The sequence below is a fragment of the Pipistrellus hanaki genome, assembly GCF_964339955.1.
Source record: "Pipistrellus hanaki genome assembly, chromosome: 5".
NCBI lineage: Eukaryota > Metazoa > Chordata > Mammalia > Chiroptera > Vespertilionidae > Pipistrellus > Pipistrellus hanaki.
The window spans coordinates 30655436-30681053 of NC_140507.1; the positions used below are offsets into that span (position 1 = coordinate 30655436).

Below are 25618 nucleotides of genomic sequence, written 5' to 3' on the forward strand. Positions count from 1 at the left end.
CAGAGGGTGAATTCATAGTCACACACCACAACCAAAAAATGCTGTCCTTGCACAGGCCTAGCTGACCTCTTATCCCCTCTCCCCACAGTATTTGGATATGCTTGTCCTTCAGACCTGAATCAGCACTGCAACTCTGCGGGGCCTGGCCCAGACCTGGGACAGGTGCAGTTGCCAGCACAACCACATGGTGGCACAGGGACCTTTTGTAGTTGGACCTGTGGGCTGCTTTGTTTTCCAGGAGAGCCTTTGAGCCTCTACAATCATGTATGTTTGTGGGGCTCAGATCATCAGCATTAAGGCAAGGGGCTCCAATGTTTGTGGCTTCCTGGGCTGAGCAATCTCAGGGCTCAAAGCCAGGTTAGGAGAAGGGGAAACAGAAATGAACAGTGATTCTTTGAGTTTCTCATTCATTCTTATTGAGTTCCCTGGGCCACAATTTGTCTCTGATTGTGGAATGGGTAAAAGTAGGACTTTCCCTGAGGACAGGGTTGCCTCTCATGTTTACATATACATGCACACATTACCCAAGATTTCTCTTTACCCTTTGATAAAGGAGCATGAGGGCACTCTTAGGGGCTGCACAAATATTCCTTAATTAACTGCTTAGACTAGCCTCAGCCTTGGCCCTATCAGGCCTGGCATGAACCTAAACTAGGCAACTTTTAGCCACTTGATAAGCATACCTTCTTTTCATATACATAGGAATATTTTCTGTTATGAGGTGAAACCTTTGGTCCTTTCGTTAGGACAGCCCTCTGTTCTCAATATGTACAAAATGGTGAATCACTTGGCATCTAGGTTACTCATGATATTCTCTATTATAGTTACCTTATTTTTCTTAGATTTATGGGCTCAGACAGGGATCTCAACTTAGGTGATGGAGCTGATTGACCAGCCACCTGAATGGTGTGAGGTTTGGCTACTGAGGACCAACTGGGCCTGGTTAGCACCAAACCATCATTAGCAAAGGATCTTAGGCACCAGAACTACCTTCTTGAGCTGCCTTTCCTTCCCTTCTAGAACATTCTCTCTCCCCCTCCTTCCACATAGGTCCAAGAGATCTTCTCTACAAGATGTGTCAGTATTCATTCCCATTCTTAGAAGGCAAAGGCTCTACCATCTGCGGGTATCCTATGGGGCTTGCGGGGCCACAGAAAGGCTTACATAAGCCCAGCAGAACATGTGCAGAATCAAGGAAGCAGCTTGAAGCAAAGGGAAGATGGTGGTGGGGACAAACCCACCTGCACGGACCACACCAATCCGTCTGCTGGTTGAGGCCAAAGCGAGCACGGCATTTCTTAGGCGAGCCAGGGTCTGCTCACAGCCATGCCAGAGGGGCAGAGCAGGGCAGAGGGCGAGCAGGCAGGCAGCAGGGCAGAGCAGGGCCCAGAAAGAAGAGGTAACATCAGTGTTAGCTAGTCACAGATATCCCACGGCCCCCACAGGCAGAGGGCCTCTCCACGGCACAGCCAGCCCCAGTGGGAGCCCTATGGCCCAGAGTCGAGATGTTTGGAAAGGTGGGCATGGCACCCAATGGGGCAGAAGAGGCAGTGGGAAGAATGGTGGGGAAGAGAAAGGACCATATCAGGCTAGCTCCTTTCTGGCTTGAGGGGCCACTTGCAGCATGGGAGCTGTGGCAGAAGAATCCAGGGAAGCCCATCAGGATCCAGATTCAACCTCTTCTTCCTTAGGGCTGCCTCCACCCCAAAACTCCCATTTTATTTTCCATTTTTGCAAATGCTCTATCTGCCTGACCCTTCTCTCCTCATGCTATAACTAAAACATATTCCACACCTTTCTATATGAAAAGTAAAGTCCATTCTGCAACTTCAGAGAAATAGCTGAGGCCTGCCCTGCCCTGCCCTGGTTGTAACATGTGGGAACAGCACTGTTGAGAAAGTCATTCATGAATGTGGATCAGAATTGGGGCAGGAATCTATCTACAAGAAGGGTGTGGGCTCCCTGGGTCCTCTATATAGAGCACTTAGAACCTGCAATGAAAAACAGGGTGTTTGGGAGTTGGGTCAGTGTGATAGAGAAATTGCTGGGCACCAGCCAGCAAGCTGGGTGATTACTGGGCCTAGCCATGGGGCCTGGCTCAGTCTCCAGACAATCTGCTGTCTACCTCAGAACTAATCAGGATGCAGTGTTTGGGTTTAACAAGAATCAGTCAGTCAGTTCCTCACTTACTTTCTCTGACAGGCAAGCTGTGAGCAGGACAGGGTTAGCCAAGGGAGTGTGTGGGGCCTATACTGTTGCTACATGAATTGGCTTCTGCTAGGACTTAGTATAGCTGTTCCTAAAGTAGGGATCTGACTTGTGAGATGCTAGGTGTTGTATCCAGAGCCCAGGCATTGAAGGTTCATGGCCAACTACTCTGCCCCTCCCTCTGGGCTAGAGCAGTGATTTTTGTCACAGGGACCTGAAGAGGAGCCTCCACTACTGCTGAGGAAAGGCCTCACCTGTGTTGGATTCTTGGTGCTTTTCTCTGGACCGCCTCTTCTTCTTCCCCTGCAGGGAATAAAGGGAATAAAGATGTGGGATCTCAGAAGTGGGAGGTGGACACTAATCCCAGTGAGCCAACGGCTGGGATGCCTGCAACCTAGCCTGGCTGACGCTAGGATTCCAGGCAGTTTTTTTTATTGCAGTTCTTTCTAGGTAATATGGGGCAATTAGGGATTCCTCCTCCCTGTCTCACACTTGTCTCTATTTTGAATGGAAGAGTAATTTCCAGGCTCTTCCCTTCCCTTCTGCTCATGCGCCCCAATCAAATACTGGGAAACAGCCCTGAATGGGAATAGATCCTGAGTAGAAAACAGGACACGGGTCTGCCTTCAGGGTGATTCCCCTTGCTTGATCCCCTCCTGAGCTAGCCACAGGAGGCCATGAACCCTCCACCAGTCCACCACCTCCCCTCATCTGTGCCTTCAAATAGTCCTTGCTTGCTGTGTCCCAGGGCATGGAATCTTGAAGGTTCCCCTACCGATCCCTACTGTGTGTTGTTGGCCACTCACGTAATTGTCCCGCGCTGACCAGCCTGGGTATAGCTGCATGTGCAGCTGCCTCTCCTTTCGGGCCAGCTCGTAATACTTGGCCTGTTCTTCCCGTGACAGTGCGTGCCACTGCAAAGGGGAAGGAGGGGCAGATGGGATGTGTCAGGGAATCAGCAGGCTGCATCACCCCTGCCAGCCCACCTGCCTATGGCCTCACCCTGCGGCCCAGGATCTGGTTGATGGCAGCACTCTCCTTGAGTGTGCATTCTGCAATAACCTTGGCTCTCATCTCCTTCATGTACAGCATGAAGGCATTGAGTGGCTTCTTGATGGTTGGTTTCTTGGCCTCCTTTTCTGCCTTGGATTCTGCCTGCGTCTTCCTGGAACACATGTCCAGATCACTTGGGAGTCCCCACAGTGCCCACCTAATGCTACCACCCTGTAGTGTGTCCAGTGCATGTATAAGTGCATGGATACTAGGTTTTTTGTTTGTTTTTTAATGAAATTTTGTTTTTTTGGTGTGTTTTCTTAGCTGCTCAAAATGAGTGAGCAGAGTTAAGTATTTGTTCCTTGTAGGAATATTGCAGCTAAGTAAGAAAAGTATGTGTACAGACCTCTCAGCCCCTCCATTCTTGGCTCAGACTAAAGCCTTGTTTCTCACTTCACCCAATCCCTCCTGCTTCTGAGCCTCAAAAAACAGTAGTCCATGGCAGTAGCTACAAAACAGTTTGACCAAAGGCTTCCTCTGGCAGGACTGGGCTGCTTGGAAGAAATGTGTATCCTGGCTGACAAATCGATGTGAGCCTAAAGTCTGCTCCCTGTCCCCCCACCCCACCCCACCGCGCCACATCCCCTCATTCTGTGCCTTTTCACTCACAGGTTTCGATCATAAGGCTGTAGTTCCTGCTTCCCTGAGGGGGGCACAATGGCCGGGTGGGGAATGGCTGCTGGGTGACCAGGTACACTGGAACCTAGCATCAGGGATGGGTGGGTGAACCTAGAGGCAGAAGGAGAGTTAACACTGAGTCAGGTGTGTGCAGGATAGATCCTGGCACACACAGAGGCCCTGCACATTAAACAACAGGTGAACAGATACCCCACCCTCATTGGCTTGCATACAAGTACACTGATACATACAAATACCTGCTCCCAACATATCACAAAGACATCATTGCAAACATCTTTTAGGTGGTTACTAAATTAAGCCCTACATAGCTTCTGAGCCTTCCCTTGTCATCTGCCCTCACCAGCTCAGCCTCGTGAGCCTGTGACTACCTTGTGTGCTTCCTCATTCTCCTGACTCTTCTAGGACTCTCTCCACCAACAGCCAGCGTGACCTTTTAAAAACACCGGAGTGCTCCTGACTACTCTTGCTGAAATTCTCCCTTTGCCTAGAGCCCTGCTGACATATCAAGCCCCATCTTTCCCCCCATTTTCCATCACTTCCCACCTCCAGCCATCCCCTGCTACTCGGGAGATGTTAACCCTTTTCATGAAGCTCTCCGTGACCCATTAAATCTGGCTGAGGTCTCCTTGGGGCTTTCCCATTACCCACAGGGCATAGCCCAATTCAACTGCTGGTGTGGTGTCTACACCTCCTACCCTACAGGCAGTGAACTCCACAGGGCTGAAAATGTCTGAGTCCCTTATTCCACATCACTAAGGGAGTGAGCTAAATAAAGGGGCTTACATACACACACCTCCCACTTTCTTGCTGTTGTATGGCTACCACTCTGCCTCCTGCTGCTTAACTGGTATAGGGTCTCTGAGCAGGCCAGAGGTTGGAGACACAAGTAAAAAATGCTGCCTCAGCTTGGGCAGAGCTCAGGGAATGCCCAGGAGAATTCTGACTAGCCCTTCCCTCAGCAGGAATTCAGAACAGAGATGAATACATACAGACCTGCACACAGACTGACTTGCACATGCACAGAGGCAGGAGCACAAGCACATGTGTGTATGTACTGTCCCTGGCTGCTTTGTCGTGCTCTGCTGCACAGTTTGGCCTGGGTTTAGAACTCTTGCAGCCCCTTTGACTTAATTCTCAGACACAAGGCAGCAAGGTGCTGCAGAATAACAGACAGACGGAAGGACAGACAACTAGCACAGGGCAAGCAGTGGCCTGGACATGGCCTTGTGTGGGCATTGAAGCCTGGGCAACAGAAAGCAGGAGCCTGGCTGCAGGGTAGGGGACTCACCTGGGATAGGGGGCGCCAGGGGCTGCAGTGGGGGCAGGGAAGTGCTGTCTATATCCGCAGGAAGGGGACAGGGGATAGAGAGGAGGGCTGGGCCTGTGGTTGGGAGAGACAGCTGTTAGCAGTCTGGCTACTGGCTCTATGTGGGAAAGGACTCCCCTTTATGCTCAGGCCTGACCCATAAATGAGAGACAAATTGGCTTCTGCTTGGACCACTCCAATTTGTGCTTTAAGCATCTGCCACCAGAGGGCAACCTAGGCTGCACCTATTTCCCTCCTACAGGCTAGTACTGGTGCTTAAGGGGCAGAAATGACAGCTTTCTCTGGGGACCAGCTTAGCAGGCCCCCAGGTCCTCTCTAGCCTAGCCTCTTGAAATGAAATGTTCCTGTCAATACAGGGTTGATACCTGTCCTAGGGCCTTTGCACTCACTGTTGACACTGTCAGGATTGTTCTCCTGCTCACTTTGCCTGCTTCAGCTCCTGGTCATCCTAAATGAAAGCCCTTGACATCCCAAGCTAGATGAGGTGCCTCTCTGGGTTCCTACAGTTCGGTTAAAACCCTGCTAATAGTGCCTTATAATTGGCTGGCCACTTGTCTGGGTTATGTACTAGTTAAGAGTGAATTCTGTGAGGAGGAGACCTGGGGATCAGCAGCTTCCTCAGCAGTGCTTTTCTGGTGCCCAGATCCTTGCCTGACAAGTTCAAACCTGGGGGGGTACTCATGGTTTGTATTCAGAGTGGAGCTTTGTCCAAGGAGAATCTAAATATAGAGGAATCAGCTTACCTTGAATGAAAGGCAAGTAGAAAGGTGGGCCTCTAGATTGGGCCTCCGACCTACCCTGCCTTCCTGGGAAGCCAGGCTTTCCTGATGTTAAGTGATTGTCCCAGGCCAGGGAGGCTAAGGACCTGTCCAAATCGCACTGTGGTTGCTGAGAAAAGAGCCAATTAGCCTGCTAGACCCAGCTCAAGCCGAAGACAGGCCTTTTGGCTTATAGTTAGGCCTACTGACTTGGGGTCCAGGCTGGCTTTTCCTGGCCCAGCCTTAATAGGCTCTCCAAGCAGACTGGCCCAGGGCTTAGGCACATTTGAGGCAAGGAAAAGGCCCTGCCCCTCAAGCAACTCAGTCAATGAAGGGTCCAGCCAGCATTAGGCATTGAGGTGAGTGGGACGTATCCTTCTGCCCACCAGGTAGCTGAGAAGCAACAACCTCTCTATGGCCATTCATGCTGTTATCTCCCTGCTCAGGCTTACCGTTCCTTCCTCACATGGACAGTCCAAGGTTCTCTCATTCAAGTCTCAGACAGTGAAGCAGAGTTCAGGGGTGACAGGGCTGGGACTGGAACCTAGTCTCCAGTCTTGCCAAAGGGAATATGTCAGGCTGTCTGAGGAATGATAGAGCTGCTGGCCAGCTCTGGTATATATATATTTGGCAGCAGGGTGCTCAGCATAGGATGTAAAAAAGGACAGGTAATCTAAATAAGAAGGTGCCCCTTTCCCACTGGGCCCACACTCACCAGCTCACAGTGTGGGGGAGCTGTCCCATGCTGCCTGAGGTCAGAGAGTAGAAGCCAGAGATGTCAGAAGTCTGCAGAGGCCTGTGAACTGCAGTGGAGAGGGCCAAGTGAGCTAGCCTGACTTGGAGGCCACTTTAGCTACTTACTGCATTCTAGAGCTTCCTGTGGGGCCTTCTAAGACCCCACCCTCCATGTTAGGGTACCAGACATGGCTTTGTTCAGGACTACCCCAGTGTGATAACAGTGCTGCATTTATAGGCTAGGGAACCAAGAGCAGAAGGGTTGGGGGACAGGTGACTTGCCTAAGGACACTGGCTGGTCAGTGGCAGAGATGTAGTCATTCAGGAATGGGAGGCCAGGCTTGCCACTGATAGTCAGCAACTGGGGCCTCTACTGCATCTCCCCCTATTCCCCCGCCCCAAGTCTGGGGGAACCTGGCCTGTGGAGCCAGGGTTTCAAGCACCCCCTTTGAGTCAGCAGGTTTCCCACAGTCGACAGTGGCTGATTTCAGAATGACTTTGCCTGAGGCTGAGGTGAATCAGCCATCACAACCACCACTTTCCATTTTCTCACTGGGGGAGGGAACAGCTACAAGTTTTATAGTTAAATCAGCTTTACACAGATGCCAGCTCTCATACTGGCATTGGGAGGTCACTCAGGATTTAGGTTTCTACCTCAACTTGAAGCCTTCAGATTCTGACCTGGCACCATCTCCCCCAGCCCTCTGGTACCTCCAAGGTCCCCTGATCCACTTTTCTGGCATCTAGGAGGGCCCCAATTTTGCACAGCACTAGGTTCTCTAGTTGTAAAAAGGGCCCAGCCACCTGTCTCATTGGGCCCCTCCCCATCCCAGATCTGTACCTTGCTTCTGGTTGATGTCGGCCGGTGCAGGTGTAGGGTGTGGGCTGCTGAAATGTTCATAAAGAGGAGAGAGTTGGGGGACGCCATGGGCAGGCTGACTGGCCTTGTTGTGCTGAAAAAATTAGGAGGATGGATGATTGTGGGGAGACCTGAGGCAGGAAGGCACAGGGCTTGAGGCTATAGCTGAGGGGGGGAGCGGGGGGCAGCCCAATTGTCAAAGGAAAATGGGAGTGGTCAAAACCATAATCCTCATAGGAGGGGGTACCACCCAAACCAAGCTGTGTCCGGTGACCGAAACCTCTGCCCACCTCCTCCTCCCCAGACTCAAGCTATCCCACCTCGTAGAGAGTGTGCACTCAATTCCAGGAGGCACATCTTCCCTGTCCACAAATTTCTTGCTGGCTCCCAGTTTCAGACATACTCCAGTTTCTTTGAGGCCCTATGACTTGCTCAGAGCCTCTGGGCCAATGGTTCTCAACCTTTCTAATGCCATGACCCTTTAATAATACAATTCCTCATGTTGTGGTGACCCCCAACCATAAAATTATTTTCGTTACTACTTCATAACTGTAATTTTGCTACTGTAATGAATCATAATATAAATATCTGTGTTTTCCAATGGTCTCAGGCTCTACAGAATCTGTGGGTCACTGTAGAGCCTGAGACCATTTGAAAACACAGACATTTACATTACGATTCATTACAGTAGCAAAATTAGTTATGAAGTAGCAAATAAAATAATTTTATGGTTGGGGGACACCACAACATGAGGAACAGTATTAAAGGGTCTCGGCATTAGAAAGGTTGAGAACCACTACTCTAGGCTGATACATAGGATATGGTCTTAGGAGCTTTCTTTCCTTCTCTAGCCCTCAGACTAGGGGTCCTGACTCTGACCTTCTGTGCCACCTCAGGCTTAATAGGATTTGTTGGCACAGGCAAGAGCCCCCACTCAGCCCTCTAAATCAGGGGAGGGGCCAAGTAGGGCCAGGCTTCCCCCAGGGCCAACCCACCCAACCCCACACTTCCTGTTTGCTCATACCACAGGACTCTTACTTTTCATACTAGTCACATGGATCTGTCATGAGATGACTCAGGCCGAGATGGGGGCTCCCCATTTGACCCAGGCATTGGGAGTTGTTGCTCAGGGCCAAGGCCCAACTCTGCATATTCTCAGCACACATCTGTATGGCCCAAGGCCATGGAGACATCTTCTACAACTGAGGCCCAACTTCCACTCAGAAAAGTCCATCTGTGGGGATGCTGGGAGCACTAATGAGTGACTTCTGATCCATGGCACAGAAGGAATGGGATATCTCTGGGACAAGACAATGAGGTTATGGCCCTGTGGGTGAAATCTCCCACTAGTGGAATTTAGCCCAACTCCTAAACATCTCGGCACAGGTCTCTTGGCACTGGCTGTTGGGGTCCAGGGTGAGGCTGCAGGGAAGATGGGGTAAGAACTGTATAGAGTCAAGGTGTGAGGTTACCAGGTGGGCACAGGCTCCCATATCCCCCAGCAACAGTTCTGGCCTCCATCGTTCCTACATTCCTGCCTCCATGGAAGCTTGAGGCTGGGCTATAAATTGCATCCTTCCCTTCAGGGAAGGTACTGACACCGCCACCTATCAGTCTCCTGCTCACCTGCCCACCTGCCCACCAGGATCAACCTTACATTCCAGAGCTAATTAGCCTGCCTTTTGTCCTCAGGCAGACAGTGTTAGATGTCCCAATAGCAGTGGCTCCTCCTTTGCAACTGGCATACACCTGGCACCATAGCACCTTCCTGAGCTGGATCAGCCTTACCTGGCTGGAGCCCTCCTGGCCTCCTTGGGCAGGGCAGGGGAGCCTCTGTCACTCCCAGGGAGGGCTCTTCGCTGTGAACTTGAGGAAGAGTGGGCCAACCACGTTCAGCTCCTATTTCTAACGTGTGGCCTTCAAGAACTTACTACAATATCTGAGCATACATTTCCTTGTAAAATGGAGATGATCAGAAGGTGGTTGTGAGGATAAAAACCAGACAGTACCCAGGAGCTCAATTATTTAGTTGTCAGGCAATGAGGAAGGGACATGTAGGAAGCCTCTTTTTCATCCTCCAGAGCTTTCACAGGTACAGAGAAATGCTACTCAGTGTTTCCCTAGCCCTCTGGTTCTGGTCCCCACACAGGCCAGACAGCTTAGGCCTGATTATGCCAAGTGTGGGGGGGGGGATTGAGGGAAGGGGAGTGTTGCCTGGAGATGGCAGCATCACCTGGGGAGGGTAATGTAGCACCATGCAGTCCCCAGGCCTTGGGTGCTGTGACATTCCTGTTGCTGTTCTGAGGCCAGGTTTCCTGGGGAGTCTCGTGCCAACCCCAGGCTTTCTTTTATTTCCAGCACTGAGCTCAGACACAACTGACAGTGTGGGAATGGAAGGTGGGATGTAGGATCATCAGGCCTGCAGGAGGCTGGAAAGAGGAGCGGGCTGGGACAGCTGTTGGATATGTGGATGCATGTGAAATCCTTCATATTCTTAGTGCCAGGCACTATGCCAAACACTTTGCAAGCCCAGTCTCATTTCTATCAGGGTACTTACTGGCTCTCATTTCTCATATCTGTAAATCCTCCCCCAGCTACTACCTCATGTTTCATTCCCCTTTTTATTGAAAACCTCAACAGATCTGTCCGCATTCACTTCTCCAGTTCTCAGCTCTCGTCCTCTCTCCAACCTAGCTAGTCTCTTGCCCTATCACTTCACCAGATGACTCTTGCCAAAGTCTCCATGACTTCCATGTTGCTGATCTGATTTCCCCCTCCTCCTCGAAACAGTTTCCTCATTAGTCCTCCACAATGGAATTCCACACTTAACCTGATTTTTCTCCAACTTCACAGGCTACTCCTCAGTTTTGGTTCCATCTCCTCATCCTCTTCTTGACCTGACCCAAAATTGGTCTTCAGTTCACTCCCAGAATGCTCTAATCCATGGCTTTAAGCATCTTCATCTGATGACTCCATAGGACAAAAGACAGTTCATTTATATCTCTAGCCCTAACTTCTCCTAGAAACTCCCCTCTCCAAATGCTTGCTTATAAACTCTACTCAGAGGTCTAAAATGCTACCCCGATTCAATATGTCCAAAGCAAAACCTCTGACTTTCTGTCCCAAATGCTCCTTTCCATCTTCCTCAATTAATGGCAACTCCATTCTTCCAGATGATCACACCAAATACCTTGGAGTCATCCTTGACTCCTTTTTCTCTCACACCAATATCCAGTTTGTCAGCAAATTCTAAGGGCTGTATTTTCAAAATATACCTAGAATCCAACCACGTCCTCCTTTCTCCTGATCCCCTACCAAGTCCATGTATAGCCACTTCTCACCTGGATGACTGCAGCAGCCTCCTGCCCCCTCAGCCAGGCCTCCATCTGGCAGCCACATAATCAGATCACATCCTCCTCTGCCTCAAGCCTCTAATGGCCTTATCTGAGCCTACAAAGCTCTACATGGCTAGGTCTCCCTCCCTCTCTAACCCTATTACTACCTCGCCCTCTCTTCCTCACACTCTATGCCAAGGACTTCCTGTAGGTACTTCGGCCTCCAACCTCCTTCTCTAGTTCCTCCAGTGATAATTTTTAAGTGGGCCATGAGGTGAAGTGAGTGAGTTGGGAAGCTCATCTCAGGGCTCTCTGATCTTTTCACTATGGGATCCTGGGCCAGTTTGCCCCTTGTAAAAGGAGGATGAGAATATCAGCCCTGCCTACCTCACTGGTCACAGATGCAAAAACCCTGCTTTATCCTAGAATTTTTAGGAGCCGGAGCCGAGGGCCTATGAAGGAAGACGCTTTCTGGAAACTTCTTGGGACTTTTGATCCTGATACCGTTTCCCCCAAAATAAGACAGTGTCTTATATTAATTTTTGCTCACAAAGATGCGCTAGGTCTTATTTTCAGGGGATGTCTTATTTTTCCATGAAGAAGAATACGGTACACATTTATTGTTAAATGAAAATAAAGGAAATTTATTACCTGTATATGGTATGGTAGTACGGTAGTTGTCAACACAAACCAGACAAACTGTGAATCTTACAGTATCAAGAATTTACTCATTTATTCAATAACAATCATGTCATCATCTTCTGGAACATCATCATAACAATCCAATTCCTGAATTTCCTGGTGAATTTCTTGTGACTCCATTTCTTTCAGAATCAGTGGACCAAATCTCTCATGTTTAGCTTAGGGGGGCCTTATTTTCAGGGGGGATGCCTTATATTTCACTCAGAAGGAAACCTGTAAGTAGGTCTTATTTTTGGAGGATGTCTTATTTTCGGGGAAACAGGGTAGGTTCCTAGGATAGTGGTATCAGCCCTGACTAGGCTTCATAGCAGTCAGGAGACTGAGCCTCAGGGTTAACTCCCTCAAACACTTGGGACCCTGGTGGCAGTCATTCCATATTCACTGTCTGAGGGCATAAGTGCCTGGCACCCTGTGGCCCAAAGGTGGAATGAACACCCTCCACACCACAGGGGACTTCTGAGTCTACGATCTTACTTCCGAAAAGACCCTGACATCCAGCCCTAGTCCTGGCTCCTTGGCACTCAGGGCTGCAAGCCTGGCTTCTGGGTGGGCAGTTCTGACCTTGGGAAGTCTTAGGAGCAGAGCCTAAGACTTCCAAGGCGCCAGCTCTAGGAAGACAGTCCACTCTACCTTGGAGCAAGGTTGGGGCGGAGAGGTGTTGGCTCCACAGCAAGTTTCTGGGCAAACCACCCTCCCTGAGGAGGGCTAGAGCTGACCCTCGTTGGCCAGGCTGGTTAAGCCCTAGGTTGCAGCACAGCTCAGGCTAGGCCTAGGAAACCACAGAATTCAGCTCAGCCAACATCCTCTGGCCTACTATGTGTGACAGAACAGTGGGGTGGGGCGTTGTCTGGTGGACAAAGGGTTCATACTGTCTACCAGCCTTTCCTGGGAACTAGGGAAAAGCCTCATTAAACAGGAGCCTGCAGCCAAAGCACAGGAGAATTGCCAGGTGGGTAGGGGTAGGGCAGAGCCTGCCAACAGCTGGAGGCCCTGAGGTGGCCAGGGCTCCAGGGTAGGGCATTGAGGGCCTGGCCAGTCCTTCCCACGTTCATGCAGGCTGCCCTTCGGCTTCACTTTCCAACCCCCTCCATGCCTCGTGGTGGTACTTAGGGGGAACTGTCTGGCGCAGGGCCCAGTGTCTCATACCCCTCTCAGCCAGTGGAACGTCCCGCTCCATGGCCTCAGCACAAGGTTGTCCCACGGCCAGGCTGCCCAGACACAGGGTGGGGTTGCCTAAGGCTTGGGTTGTGTATGGGAGCCCAGTGACGGGAGCTTCCCTCCTCTCCTTTACCTGGTGTTGACTGTGCCCAGCCTCAAAGGGAAGGAGGCCTGGGTCAGTTATCCCCACCAGACCCTGAGCATCATGATGGTGTCTTTCTTACCTCTGAGGGCAGTGTGTTGAGCACAGAACATTAAGTGCTCATAGCAGACTAGACTGTGTAAATGAATGACTTAATAGCAGTCCATAGTCCTTGATCAGGACACCCTAGAACCCCTGTTCTTGTTCTTTGCCTTTGCCTGCAGTCCACCCTTCCCCCAGAACCCCTCCCCCATCCTCCCAGGTGGTTCCAGCACTCAGGCCCTGGGGCAGGGAGGCCATGTCTGCTACAGTCTCGGCGGAGGTGGTCCTACCTACTGTTGCTCTCACTGCTCTTGCCATGACAAACTCAAAACCTTGTCCCAGAAGTGGTCCTCGTCCTTCTGGGTATTTCCATTAGCCCATGGCTGGAAAGTCCTTCCTGTGGTGCCCCAGCATGCCCTCTTCTTGAGCGGCATGGAGGCAGAAAGGGGCCCAGGGCAGGGCTGGGCAGGCACAGGTGGAAATGAGGGACTCCTGAGATAGATCTTGTCTGCTCTGAAGTTGAGCTTGGGCCTGGCTAGCTGGCTCCCCCCTCCCCTTCCTAACCCCCCCTTAACTTCCTGCAGGCTCAGGTGAAAAATAAACACAGTCGGCATTTTCCCTGCAGACCGCAGCGGTCTGCTCACAGGCTGTGCGCACCCTGAGAGCCCTTGCCACCGCCAGCAGAGAAACTCCCTCGCCTCTGACGGTTGAATCTGAAAACCCCCAAACGCTTGAGCCCCACAACACTTTCCCAGTGAAGAAAGTTGCTGCTTCCTCTGCCCTCAAGACAGAGGTTGAGGAGAATGTGGGGCCGACCAGCTCCTCCAAAGAAGGCCTCCCTGCGGCAGAGTCTGTGTCAAGAAAAACACCCACCCCTTACCACCACGCCCTCACACGCCCCCACCAGAATTCTTAGTTGGTTGCTATTGGCAGACACATTCAGTCAAGATATATTTACTAAGCTCCTACTGTGTGCCATGCAAAAGAATGTTACAGGCGGAGAGAACAAGCATATGTTAATGAGAGGTGAGTGTTTTTCATGTGCTAGGCATAGTTCTGAGCACCTTACAGAGTTCAACTCATACTCCTAAAACAAACCTATGATATCGGTACAATTATTCCCATTTGATGGGTGAGGAAAGTTGGGCACAGAGGGTTATATAGCTTGCTCAAGGTCACACAGCAATAAATGGCAGAGCTTGGATTCTACCCACTGTACTGCAAAGGTTCTATGGCTATTATGGACAGAACAAGGGGGAATGAGGAAGGGAGTCCCAGTCCTAAAGCCACTGTTCCCTTTCTCCAGCCCAGTTGGTCAGTTACCAGAGCCAGTGACTCCCTGATCCTAAAAATGTTCCAGGAGGTTCCTGTTATTGGGGTTCTGGCCACACCCCCTGCCTGCCTGCAGGTGATCAATGGACATGGCCCCCAGAGCCCTAGCCCACATCACTATGGCATAGCCACATCACAGCCATGCCCCATTGCTCAGGCCTACTCTTCACCTACCAGGTGCCCAGCTCTTCCTCTTAGCACCTTTACCTATTCCTCCCTCTTCTCAACTCCTGGCTCCTCGGGGTTCCCGATGTCTGCTGCAGAGCTAGGGAGAGGTCCTTGGGAATAAGCCCTGAGGAGTGTCAGATCCACACCTTGGGCCTCTGTTCTTCTTTGGCAGGGCCTGACCAGACAGAAAGGTGGGCTATTGATAGTTACTGTTCTCTCCACCAAGGCTCAGAAAAGAAATCTATAATAATAAAAGCATAATATGCTAAATTAGACCAGACGACCTTCTAGATGAAGCCGTGGATAAAGCTGCTGCGGCGGGGGCCATGCCCCTTGCATTAATTTCGTACATCAAGCCTCTAGTAGTATAATTGTCACATGTGAGGCCAGACAGCCACTCTCATCTCTCCCTTTCACTGCTCCAGCCACTAAGGGCCATGCTGTTTCCTCTGCCTGGAGAACTCTTCCCCTCTTGGCTTATCCAATCCCCATCATCGTTCAGGACTCATCATAAATGAGACTTCTGGAAACCTCTCCTACCCTCCCCATTTGAGCAGGAGTCCCCCGCTAAGGCCCACTGACTATAGCACTGACTCGACTTTACTGTCAGTGTCTGTTCACCTGTCTGTCTGCATGCCCTCCCTAAGGCCTGAGATCGTACCCTGCTCTATTTCAATTATGTAAATTAAAGCTAGGCCCTCAAAGTTGTCTCTCTAGCACTGTGATGGATGCCTCACCCAGTGTGAGCCAGTATTTAGGGAGATGTGCCAGCACTGGACAGAGCTCCTTGGCTGGAGCTGGGCACAGGGTCAGTAGCTCACAGGAAGATGGGAGTAGCTGAGGCCAGTGCTTAGAGTCAGGGACATTCTGCCTGGCACCTAAGACCCTGAACCTCCTCCTACCCTGACTTCTGCCTGCCTGCAATACCTCTGGGAACCAGAATGACCAGACAGAGCCAGGGCCACCACTAGTTCAAATGGTACCTTTGTGCTAATTAGAAAAAGTATCCCTTCCTCTCAGACACCCAGGCCCATGCCAGGACACACGACTTGGGGGAGCATACTGTAGCCTGGGTTTCAATTCCTTGGCCCAACTCCCTAATGATTTTGGTTCTATCATAGTAGCCCTACTCAAAAGGCCCCCTCCAGTTCCCTACCTTGCCAGGAGCCAGGCTTGTCAGCTCTGAGCCAGACTCCATCCATAGCCTGGCTGTGAGCATCTATTACTCAGGCCTCGATCAGTTCTTCTGGACTCCTCTCCCAACTCCAGGCAGCCCCAGAGCTCCCTCAGACTTTGTGTCTGGAGCTGTGGTCCACTGTCCAGTGCCACTGGTGCCTAAACTAAATGCTAAGGATTTTGGCCGGTTGCTGAGTGAGAAGCTCCCCCAAGTCCTGGGAACAAGAGAATGCACTTCTCAGAGGGAGGCAGGTACCCCAAAATCTTCCAAAGGGGACTGCTCCTGCATATCAAGTGAGCCTCAATTTGTGGACTCCTCCAGACCCCACCTCTGCAGATACACCCCCAGCTGGGCTTGTGCCTTTTATCCTCAGCCTCCGCTCTGAGCCCTGCTGCTGAGGACATGGTGCTCTCCAGCCCGAAAGCTCCCCTCCCACAGCATACTGGATGTCTTGTGCCAGACGCCCACCCCAGACCACAGAGCCGTGGCCGAATTGTCTGTGGAGCAACAGGGCTGGAGGTTGGCTGGGCCACACCCTCGTGGACCAGGAGGCTTGGTCCTGCCTGCTAGCACCGGACTGTTGCCATGGTTGCACAGTGCCCTGCCAGGTGCGTGTGACCAGTCCACCAGCTGCCTGGCCTCGACATCAGATAAGGGGGCCCTGCCACAGCAGAGGTGAGGACTGGGTCCCTGCATGCAGCTTTGGCAAACCACAGGCCTGCTCTAGACCCAGCCCAGCCGAGGCACCCTCCGAGCTAGCTGAGCCTCCTGAGCTGAGTGGCCTGGCCCACAGCCTCCAGCGGTTTCTATGCATTCGTTTGTTTTCCTTCCTCCTCGTTGAGGTGAACGCCCCTCAGGACAGGATGTTTTTAGAGGAAAATACAAGCTTCCGGGAGCTGCTGCAGCCGAGCTGTTAGCTGATGCTACAGACACACTGTCTGGGGACTCTGCAGCAGCCCCAGGTAGTCGCTCACTGGGTCGTTGCCCAGTCATCCAAGAGCCCGCCGTGGGCCGAAGCAGGCCAGGACACAACCAAAGAGCTCAGCCTGTCTTTGGCAGAAGGTATATCAAGGCTCTGGGGAAGGAGGCATTTGAGGAGCTCAGAGATTTTGGTCCCCTGGGAGCAAAACCATAAGGCTTTGTAGAAAAGGCAGGAAGAAACCAACAGAGGCATAGGCTTAGAAATGGCAGCCCACACTACTAAAAGCTGACTGTGTGCCTAGTTAGCACCTTGCAGAGTTCTGTTCCCCGCCAGAGTCCCACCAGTCTTCCCAACCACTTGGTGACTGTGCAGATTTTGCAGGTGGGGAAAGGGAAACCCAGAGAGGTTCGACAATTTGCCGAGGTCTCAGCAAGTAGTGATAGATCTAGATTTGAATTCAGCCTTTTGTGGTTCCTGGCCAAAGTTCTTTACCACCCGGCAACAGACCTCACAGATTAGCTGGTAGTGTGCCAACATGGAGCCCAAGGAGCCCGTGGTTCCCAAATTCCTCTCTCCCCCACACTGGGTCTCTAGCCCACTGGGAAACTGGGACCACCAATTCTGCCAGCAACTCCTTGTCAAGAACCTTTCTTGGAACAAACTAACTGGCAGCTTGGCTCTGACCTCCACCGAGCCTTTTGTGAAGGGTGCTATGACCCTGTCCTTGAATGATTTTGGTTCTATTATAAAGGACTAAAGGAAAATTGAGAGGTTATCCTTCCTCAGGGTCTGGCTGTTGCTCTCCTCCTCCACATGCCAGGAGGGGGTCGAATAGCCACTGGGGTGTGTCTCCATAGGGCTTATCTAGAAGAGTAAGTGTGCTGCCTAGGAGTGAGAGCCAGGAGAGCCTTAGCCAGGCCCAGAAACTCGGAGGCTGATGGTCAGCAATGGCTCGAAAGTGGAAGGGACAGACTTGGAGATCTCATCTCCAGCCTTGGCACTGTATCTCTAGCCAGATTCATTCCAGCCAGCTTCTGAGGAGCAAGGGTGTCTGAGTTGCCTGGCCTGTACTAGTCCCAGGACAGTTCTGCCTTGGGCCACAGGCAGGAAACTCACTCAGGTCTAACTATTGCCGGTTAAGGCTCTGCCTGGACTCAGCAGAAGGGAATGCAAGCAAGAAAAGGAAAGAAGCTGCTGGAGGCTTCAGGCCCCAGTGCTGCCACCCAAACCCCTCCTGCCCAGTGTGAATGGGAGAGGAAGGCAGAGCTGCCAACTGCCACAGGGCCTCCTGTGGTTGAGTTAGGGGTTCCCAAACCACACCAAGCAGCTCTTACAGATGCACACCTGAGTGTAACAGTATAAAAATACAGGGGAGAGGGTGAAATGCCAAATTGCTGGGGGTGTTGTGTGGGGAGGGATGGAACGGGTGGTGCCAAGGAGACCCAGCTGTAACTATAAACTAATTTTTAAAAAACTGAGTGGAGAGATAAATTGTCTAAGAAGCAAGGAAGCATGGCAGTTAAGGGCAGTAAAAACAAGTGGATGCCTGGGTTTAAATCCCTCTTTCAGCATTTACAAAGTGCAAGTCTCTCCCTGCCTCAGGTCCCCAACTGTGCCATCGCTATACCTCACTGGATTGATGTCAGGATTAAGGGAGTTAATAATGACAAACGCAAGCACGTCCCTGGACCAAGGCTTTTCAGGAAAGCCAGCCTTTGTGCCAGGCTGGGGCCGCTGGCCCTCTATTTCCTTTGGATTATTGCCTGATTGCTATCAGCTCAGACTGCTGAGCTCCTGACTGGCTAAGCAGAGGATGGTAGCAATAGAAAAAACTGCTCTCAAAATGCCTCTGGTTCAGGGCTGGCAGTTGGCTCTGGTTCACAAAAGCTTTCCCACTGACGCTGGGGGGGCACATTCAAGGATGCCCTCAACTTCCTCAGTCCAGCCATTCTCAGTGACTCAGGGTCTAGGAAACCCTCCAGCCTAGCTCCAGACCACACAGAGGACGGCGCCTGGGCCCAGAGAAGCCCAGCAATGAGCTCTGAGCCTATGTCATGCATCAAACCTGATTCAATTTTAAATGTCATTTATAAACCCTTTTCCAGGTAGCACTTATTTTGGAAGCCCAGTGCTCCTGCCTCTAACCAAGAAATACAACCTCTTTGCCCCTGGGAGCCCTGACCCTGCCAGGCATCTGAGGAGGAAAGGGTCCAGCCCTGACCCCAGCCCAGAGCTGTGAGGTCACCTGCAGCGGGGCAATGAAGACCAATCTTTCCTTGGGGCCAGAGGAATCCAGCTGGATCCCACACATGAACCCAAACGAGTAAGGAAAACACTCAGCTTCTTGGCCTGCAATGCCCCATCTCCACACATTCAATAGCACAGGGGCAGGGCAGCGAGGACCATGGGCTTTGAGATAAAACAGACCGGAGTCCAAGTCCTGATCTGCCAGGTACTTGCATGATCGTAACCACTCTGAGCTCAGTTTCCCTATCTGCAAAATAAGAGCAATAATAGTATCTAATTTCTTGGCTTCTTGCAAGGATCTTGATATTGGAATTAAAACCCCTGGTACAAACCTGGCATTATTGCTATTATTATTCTTTCAACAACTGTTTGCAAACACCTACTATGCAAGGCACTGAGATTGCATCAGTGAAGAGGACAGATGTGGCCCAGGCCTGTAGACCTCCTCTAGCCTTTGCCAAAGGCTAATTCAAACCATCTTCCCTGAAGCCCCCAGCTCGTCACTGACATCAATCCCTGTAGCCTAAGCAATCCCAGCTTCATCTGTTCCCACACCCTGTGGATTGCGGTCACCCCCTAGCCCCACCCATGGGGTTGCCCACCACAGCTGGGTGGTTCCTGGGCTGCACCCTGATTCAAAGCCAGCCAGCAAGCTCTAGGGTGGTGGCCACAGCCTGGCACACAAGCAGTGGCCACGCCGCCTGGACCCTCAGCTAGCTTATCCCATCGGAGACCTCACTGCTGCTGCTACTGCAAAACTCTCCACAGGCTGCCGCTCAGCATCTCTGAGGGCCCGGGCCCACCCACCCTCTGCCTGCCTGGCCACAGGGCCAGCCACACAGCCATATGATTTGAATGAAACTTCAAACTTAATGACTTTCATGCTGGTTATTTAAAACGCAATGTAATTTTCTTAAACACCCTATTATTTCCTTTGATAGTTACAAAGCTTCCCCCAATCCCATAAGCATGTTTATTTTTAGGGAAAAGAGTGGTTTGCAGTTGGTCATGGAGACTATAGGGAAAGGGAACCCACAGAAAGCAGGGCAAAGAGTCAAGCCCAGCAGCCTGGTGAACCACGGCCGCTCTCGTTCCTGCTGCAGCAGGCTCTCCGCTGCCGCCACAGGACCCGGGGCAGGCCCCCGCCCTTCTCACACCAGCACAGCAGCCAGCGGCCCTCCTGTCCACCGTCTGACAGTGGCCAAGGCCCCCCTTCTGTGTTCTCCCTCCACAGGACCCTGTGTTCTCATCTGTAAGATGGTTCCAATGGCTTCACCATTAACTTTCCCATGGACACTCCAGGCATGTACGGCACTGAGGAAGGGGTCTTAGGGCCACCAGCACACTCTCAACCGCTTCCTCGCTGGCTCTTTCAGACACTCTGCCCTGGGTGAGGCCTTGGGGCTTGAAGCTTTGACCAGCTGGATGAGATCTGCACCCAGATGAAGTGGCCCCAGGCAGTGGCTGCCCACGCAGGGAGGGTGGTGGGTGTGGTCCTGTCACTTGGGGCTCCCTGGCAAGGGAGGTGGCCCGGTGGTGGGTGTTCGTGCAGAGGTCAGCTGAGCCTCACCAATGCGGGGCGTCTTGTGGGAGTGCCTATTTTTAGATTCCAGGCTTTCATGTGGCCGAATGATGTAGAGTTTACAAAGCATCAGTAATGCGTTTCAGATGGCGGCCCAGCAGACTGGGAGGCTGGGCCTGCTGCCACCACAGCCAGGTCAGAGTTAGTCAGAATACCCGAAGCCTGGGCTCTCGTCACCTGTATCTCCCTCCCCACAATCCCTTCTTGTCTGATGGGGAGGCTGGCCCTGGATCAATCCTTACAATAGCCCACTCATCCAGCAGGCCTCTCCAGCCAATACTTATCCGAAGCTCAGACATCAGCCAGGGCCAGGGATCCCCTCCCCCCATTTTAGAAGAAGAAACTGAGACATAGAGAGGTTAACAGATTTGCCTGAGCTCATATAGCCATGAGAGGAGCTGCTCTACTCCTCTGGCTTCCTTACTCATCACAGCCCCCTGGCCTCATGGGTAAACGGGGCTTTCTAGGAGGGGCCAGCCCACTGTTCCCTGGGGCCACAGCTTGCCCACCCATGCCTACAGCCACAGTTGTATACCCATCATTTGGAAGCAGATAGTGGGGCCCCGACAGCTCTCCTGTCCTTGGAGGGAGAAAGAGTTGGTTGTTTTAATGGGAGGGGTAAAGGGGCAGGGGGAAACTTATTTGGCAGAACATCCCCTTCCTCTGACCTCCGGGGAGCTCTAGCTGTAGAAGTCCGCCACAGTGTGAAGGCTCTGTGTCACCAGTCTCCCTCTGGGCATTAAGGCCCTGTCTACTGACACAGCCCAGGCAGGCAGTCTCAATGGGTGGGACAGGCTCCACAGGCAGCCTCCCCAGAGGACCAGACTCATGTGCATCTCAGCTCCACCCAGTAAGGGACAGTCTCTTCACCCATCAGGGGACTGAGCCAAGAAGGGGCCATGTCCTCTGACCATGACAAACCCACCCCGCTGCAGCTCAGAGACTTCATGCATGCGAAGGATGACATGGACTACACCTTTTAGGACGGGAGGTGGCACCCATGCCCAAACCCCAAGCATCATAGGTCTGTGAGCTGAGGCAGCAAACTGCCTGAAGGAAGAAGCTAACAAATGTCCTGGTTCTCAGAGAGTCCCCTTCTCAGACTCCTGGAACCTCAGAGTCCTGCTAGAGACAATGCTGATGAGAGGTGCTCTCCACACCCTGGCTGAATCACTGATGGGTGGGACCTAACCTCTGAGGTTCGGTTCCCTTTAGTAAACAGGGGGCCAAAACCCTCAACTCATGACCTTGGAGAGACTGAGAGTCAAACACAATAACACTAAATGGAAACTTCCACTTCTGAGGTACTCTTGCCTTGCATGTGCCAGCACTCTTGGGCCTCCCCAAAGCCCACCCCTCCCCAGGCCCTGCTCGCACCTCAACTACCCTGCACCTACCAACATCCTGACCTTTGTGCTGCCACATGTGCCCACTAGGCACTCCCAGGCTCTGGAACCAGCACTGCCTGGGCATCAAGGTCATATGCTGGGCCATCAGTATCAGCCCTGTTTCTCTTCTCATGGCCTCCACAGACCTGGGCTTTGGTCAAGAAAATACAAATTTCTCTCTCACACCTATGCACAAGCTGTGTCCCCAAACCTTGAGTGTTCTCTCACTCTCAACTATGCAGGTTCCTGGCCTCCCGGGCTGCCCCCACTGGCCTCTCTCCCTCCTCGGTGCCCTTTACCAACTCAGGCAGAACCTCAAAGCTGACTGTGAGCCCACAGGAGAGTCTCTTGGCCTTGCCAGGACCGAGCTCTGGGAGGGCAGAGGCAGCTGTCCTCTCAGTGTTGAGACAAGGCCAAGTATACAAGCAGGGGTGGGGGTGGGGTAGGAGCAGGTGGTTCAGTAACTGCCATCGGGGTCTCGGCCCAGGATTCTAGATCCAGCTGAGGGCTCGAGGGCCAGAACAGCTGTCCTCTTTGCACTGCCCCAGGCGAGCTGGCTGCTGAGCTGAGGGAGAGCATCACGACTCCAGCCCAGCCTCAGCTTCAGGGGTGCTCAGTGTCCTACACAAGGGTCATTATCACAGTGTTAACAGTCCCTCCCACAGCGGCTTCCACTCATGAAGCATCTACTATGTGCTAGGGATCTAACATACACTATCGCAATCCATTCCACAGAAACCCATGGAGGTAGGAACTCTCATTATCCTCAATTTTAGATGAGGAACCTAAGATCCAGAGGGGTTAAGTAACTTACCCAAGGCCACTCGGCCAAGAAGTGGCAGATATATTTGAGGGTGGGTCTTCCAGAATCACTGCCTTCCCTTCCACTCTCCTAAGGGGCCTTCCCTGACCTGGTCTTACTGTTCCCACCTGCAGAAGAAGGGTTGTTACCGGAGGATCTGGGCACTTTACCGTTGGGGGAGGGAGGCCCTGTGACCTGATAAAACACCTGTTTCCTCCAACAGAGTCTTGTTTGTACACAGTGGCAGGAAGCAGCCAGTCACAAGGTATGAGAGAGTGTGACTGTAAGTCTTCAGGACCGCAGCTGCCTAAGAAGGCCCCCCTATCTCACCATGTGGCTCTATGTCCATCCTGATCCTGCCAGACGTCAGCAGTTAAATGACTTGAGGCCAGTGCCCCTGGAGCCCATTCTCACAGCTCAACTAAATCTCCTTTCCGCAGGGACAGAGCATGGGAGTCTCAGGAGGCCCAGGAGGCATGGTCTGCTGGCAGCTTCTGGGAGGGGATCACCAAGACCTCCCTTCAGACCCACTCACATCCGAGCCTCTGGGCACCGGGGAGGTGGACAGGGCTGGTACGAATGTCTCTATTTGCTGGCTGTGGAAACTGATTTGGTGAAACTGTGGTAAGGATGCAGGAAAAATACCTGGGTCCTGGCAACCAACCCAGGGCTCTCTGTTAGCCTTTCCACTTCGATGAGCTAGAGGGCAGCCCTAGAACTGCTGTCCCTGGGAACAGGGTGGGGCAGGGTCTGCAGGATGGTCCTTCCTGGTCCTGAGAGGCATCAAGGGAGAACCCTTGAAAGCAAAGTCCGATTGCGGGAGCAGCTGAGGGGGTGCTACAGATTTCCCAAATACCACAGCAACACCACATGGCCTTCCAAGTCATGAAAGAATGCAAGTCAAAATAACTTCTAAGTCCCAATGCACACGACACATCTATTAAATGAATGATGAGAGAGAAAAGTCCACATTAGCCATGTACGTTCAGGCCCTGCAAGGACCCCAAAGTAAACTGGGGCTACAGGGAAGCAAATGCCAGATTCTTCCTCGCTCTTGGTCCCCTAATTCTCCTTGGATACTGTGCTCCAGGAAAATAAAATAGCCACTAAGGAGAGATTTCTACAAAGCAACATTTCCCAACCTGCGAGCAAACTGGAGGCCACAAGAGGGAGAGAGTCAACATTCGAGATAAACAAGTGAAGATGCTGAACATGGCACTGTCAGGGGGCCTGCACACATGCACCCCCACACCAAAGGAAGCATCGCGGCAAGGCACAAGGGCTGCATGCAGGGGTGACTTGAGAAAAGGTCTCAGAATGGTTCAGAGGCTAGTCTCTTCCTTTTTTTTCTTACAAAATAGCTTAAGCCCCTATCATACTGTGTAAAGGAGTTCTGTATGGCTGAGGAAAGGGGACTCTTTCAGATAAGTACGTGGGGTGGGAGAGGATTCTCAGAATAAGCTGAGTGGCTCCTGTTCTGGCCAAGGAATAGCACTTCCCCTTCCAAGAACCCTGGGTGAGGTAGAGCAGTTAGGAGGGGTCCTGTGCACCTGTGTCCCCACCCTAGGGCTGGCCCCAGAGTTCAGATCCCCTGGCCTCTGTGGCCCAAAGTGGAGATATAGCCCTCTAGAATAGTCCACATGGGGCTACCACTGAGCCCAACAGCCCCAGAGGAGCCAGGACAGCAAGGGAGAGAGCATCATTCATGCCCCTGCCCCCACTGTCACAAGCCCAGGCCACACCAGCACTTTCCTGGGCACCTCCCTGGCACTTCTGCCTCCTGACCTCACTCCAATGTCGGGAGGAGGGCTTACCACTCCCATGTGCAGATGAGGACACTAAGGCTGAGATACTTCTCCCGCCTTTTTCTATTATCCTCACCTGAGGACATGTTTATTGGTTTTAAAGAGAAGGGGAGGAGGGTAGAAACATGGATGTGAGAGGAAAAGATTGAAACATCTATTATATGCACTCTTACAGGGATCGAACCTGCAACTCAGGTATGTGCCCTAACTGGGAATAGAACACCCAGCCTTTTAGTGTATGGGATGATGCTCCATCCAATTAACCACCTGGCCAGAGCAGGCTGAGATACTTTTGATGGATGACCTATCTTTGGTCCGAGCATGGCAAGTACATATAAAGCAGGGCCAACTTTGGCCAGAGAGGCTGTGAGGGTAGGCAGCCATGACAGAAGGTACCAAAGGAGGTCTCTCTGAGGAGGTGACCTTTGAATTAAGCCATGAATGAGGAATGAAAAGGTTGTAGCTATGTTAAGAGCTGCAAAAGAATTCCAAACTGAGGTGACAAGTGCAAAGGTCCTGAGGTGGAAAAGATTCTCATTGGTTCTAAAACTTACCATGACACTGAAGTGGCTGCTATTTAGGGAGAGAAGAGTATGGTGCTGATGAGGGGGGTGGTCAGGTGCTGGCCACCCAGGCACTCAGGATGTGGTGAGAGGTTTGGACTTTATTCCAGAAGCAATGGGAAGCCACTGCAGGGTTTAATCAGGTGGGAGATGGGATCTGATTTATGTTGTTGGTTTTTAATTAGACTTTTATTGATTTCAGAGAGGGAGAGAGAGATAGAAACATCAATGATGAGAATCATGAACTAGCTGCCTCCCCCATATCCCCTACTGGGGATCAAGCCCGCAACCGGAGCACGTGCCCTTGACTGGATCAAACCCAGAATCCTTTGGTCCTCAGACCGAAGACACTCTATCCACTAAGGCAAACCGGCTAGGGTTGATTTATGTTTTTAAATGACTCCTTTGGCTGCTATGTGGAGCCTGGAGTGGCAGTGAGGGTAGGGGTTAGGGTGGGGGTAGTAGGTGCAGAGGGAACCTGGAGGGGGCTACTACTGCCATCTGGGTGAGGGATGGAGATGCTTGGGCTTGGGGGGTGGTGACTGAAGTGGAGAAGTGGGAAATCAGGGATATCTGGAGGGGATCCCAGGTGCCTGCCAGGTCTCTGTCTTCACCTGTCGGACAAGCATGCCTTAGGAATTTGCTTAGCAGACCCTCCTCCTGCGCTAGCTCTG

The 25618-nt window shown here is 51.9% G+C and overlaps 1 protein-coding gene across 6 annotated transcripts in view; it reads right to left on the reverse strand.

Annotated features, from left to right (window-relative positions):
- TCF7 (transcription factor 7) overlaps positions 1 to 25618 on the reverse strand; it is a 38412-nt gene that overhangs the window by 7207 nt on the left and 5587 nt on the right. For 3 of the 6 annotated variants that reach the window (XM_084886673.1, XM_084886675.1, XM_084886672.1), the window contains 7 exons: positions 7562 to 7673; positions 6701 to 6788; positions 5189 to 5281; positions 3871 to 3990; positions 3211 to 3373; positions 3015 to 3122; positions 2463 to 2511 (listed from right to left, as the gene is read on the reverse strand). In XM_084886673.1, the coding sequence (XP_084742799.1) occupies positions 2463 to 2511; positions 3015 to 3122; positions 3211 to 3373; positions 3871 to 3990; positions 5189 to 5281; positions 6701 to 6788; positions 7562 to 7673 (733 nt within the window). Of the gene's footprint in view, positions 1 to 10; positions 1315 to 2462; positions 2512 to 3014; positions 3123 to 3210; positions 3374 to 3870; positions 3991 to 5188; positions 5282 to 6700; positions 6789 to 7561; positions 7674 to 25618 lie in introns of those variants that run through there. The other 3 variants (XM_084886676.1, XM_084886674.1, XM_084886677.1) reach the window with 2 other exon arrangements.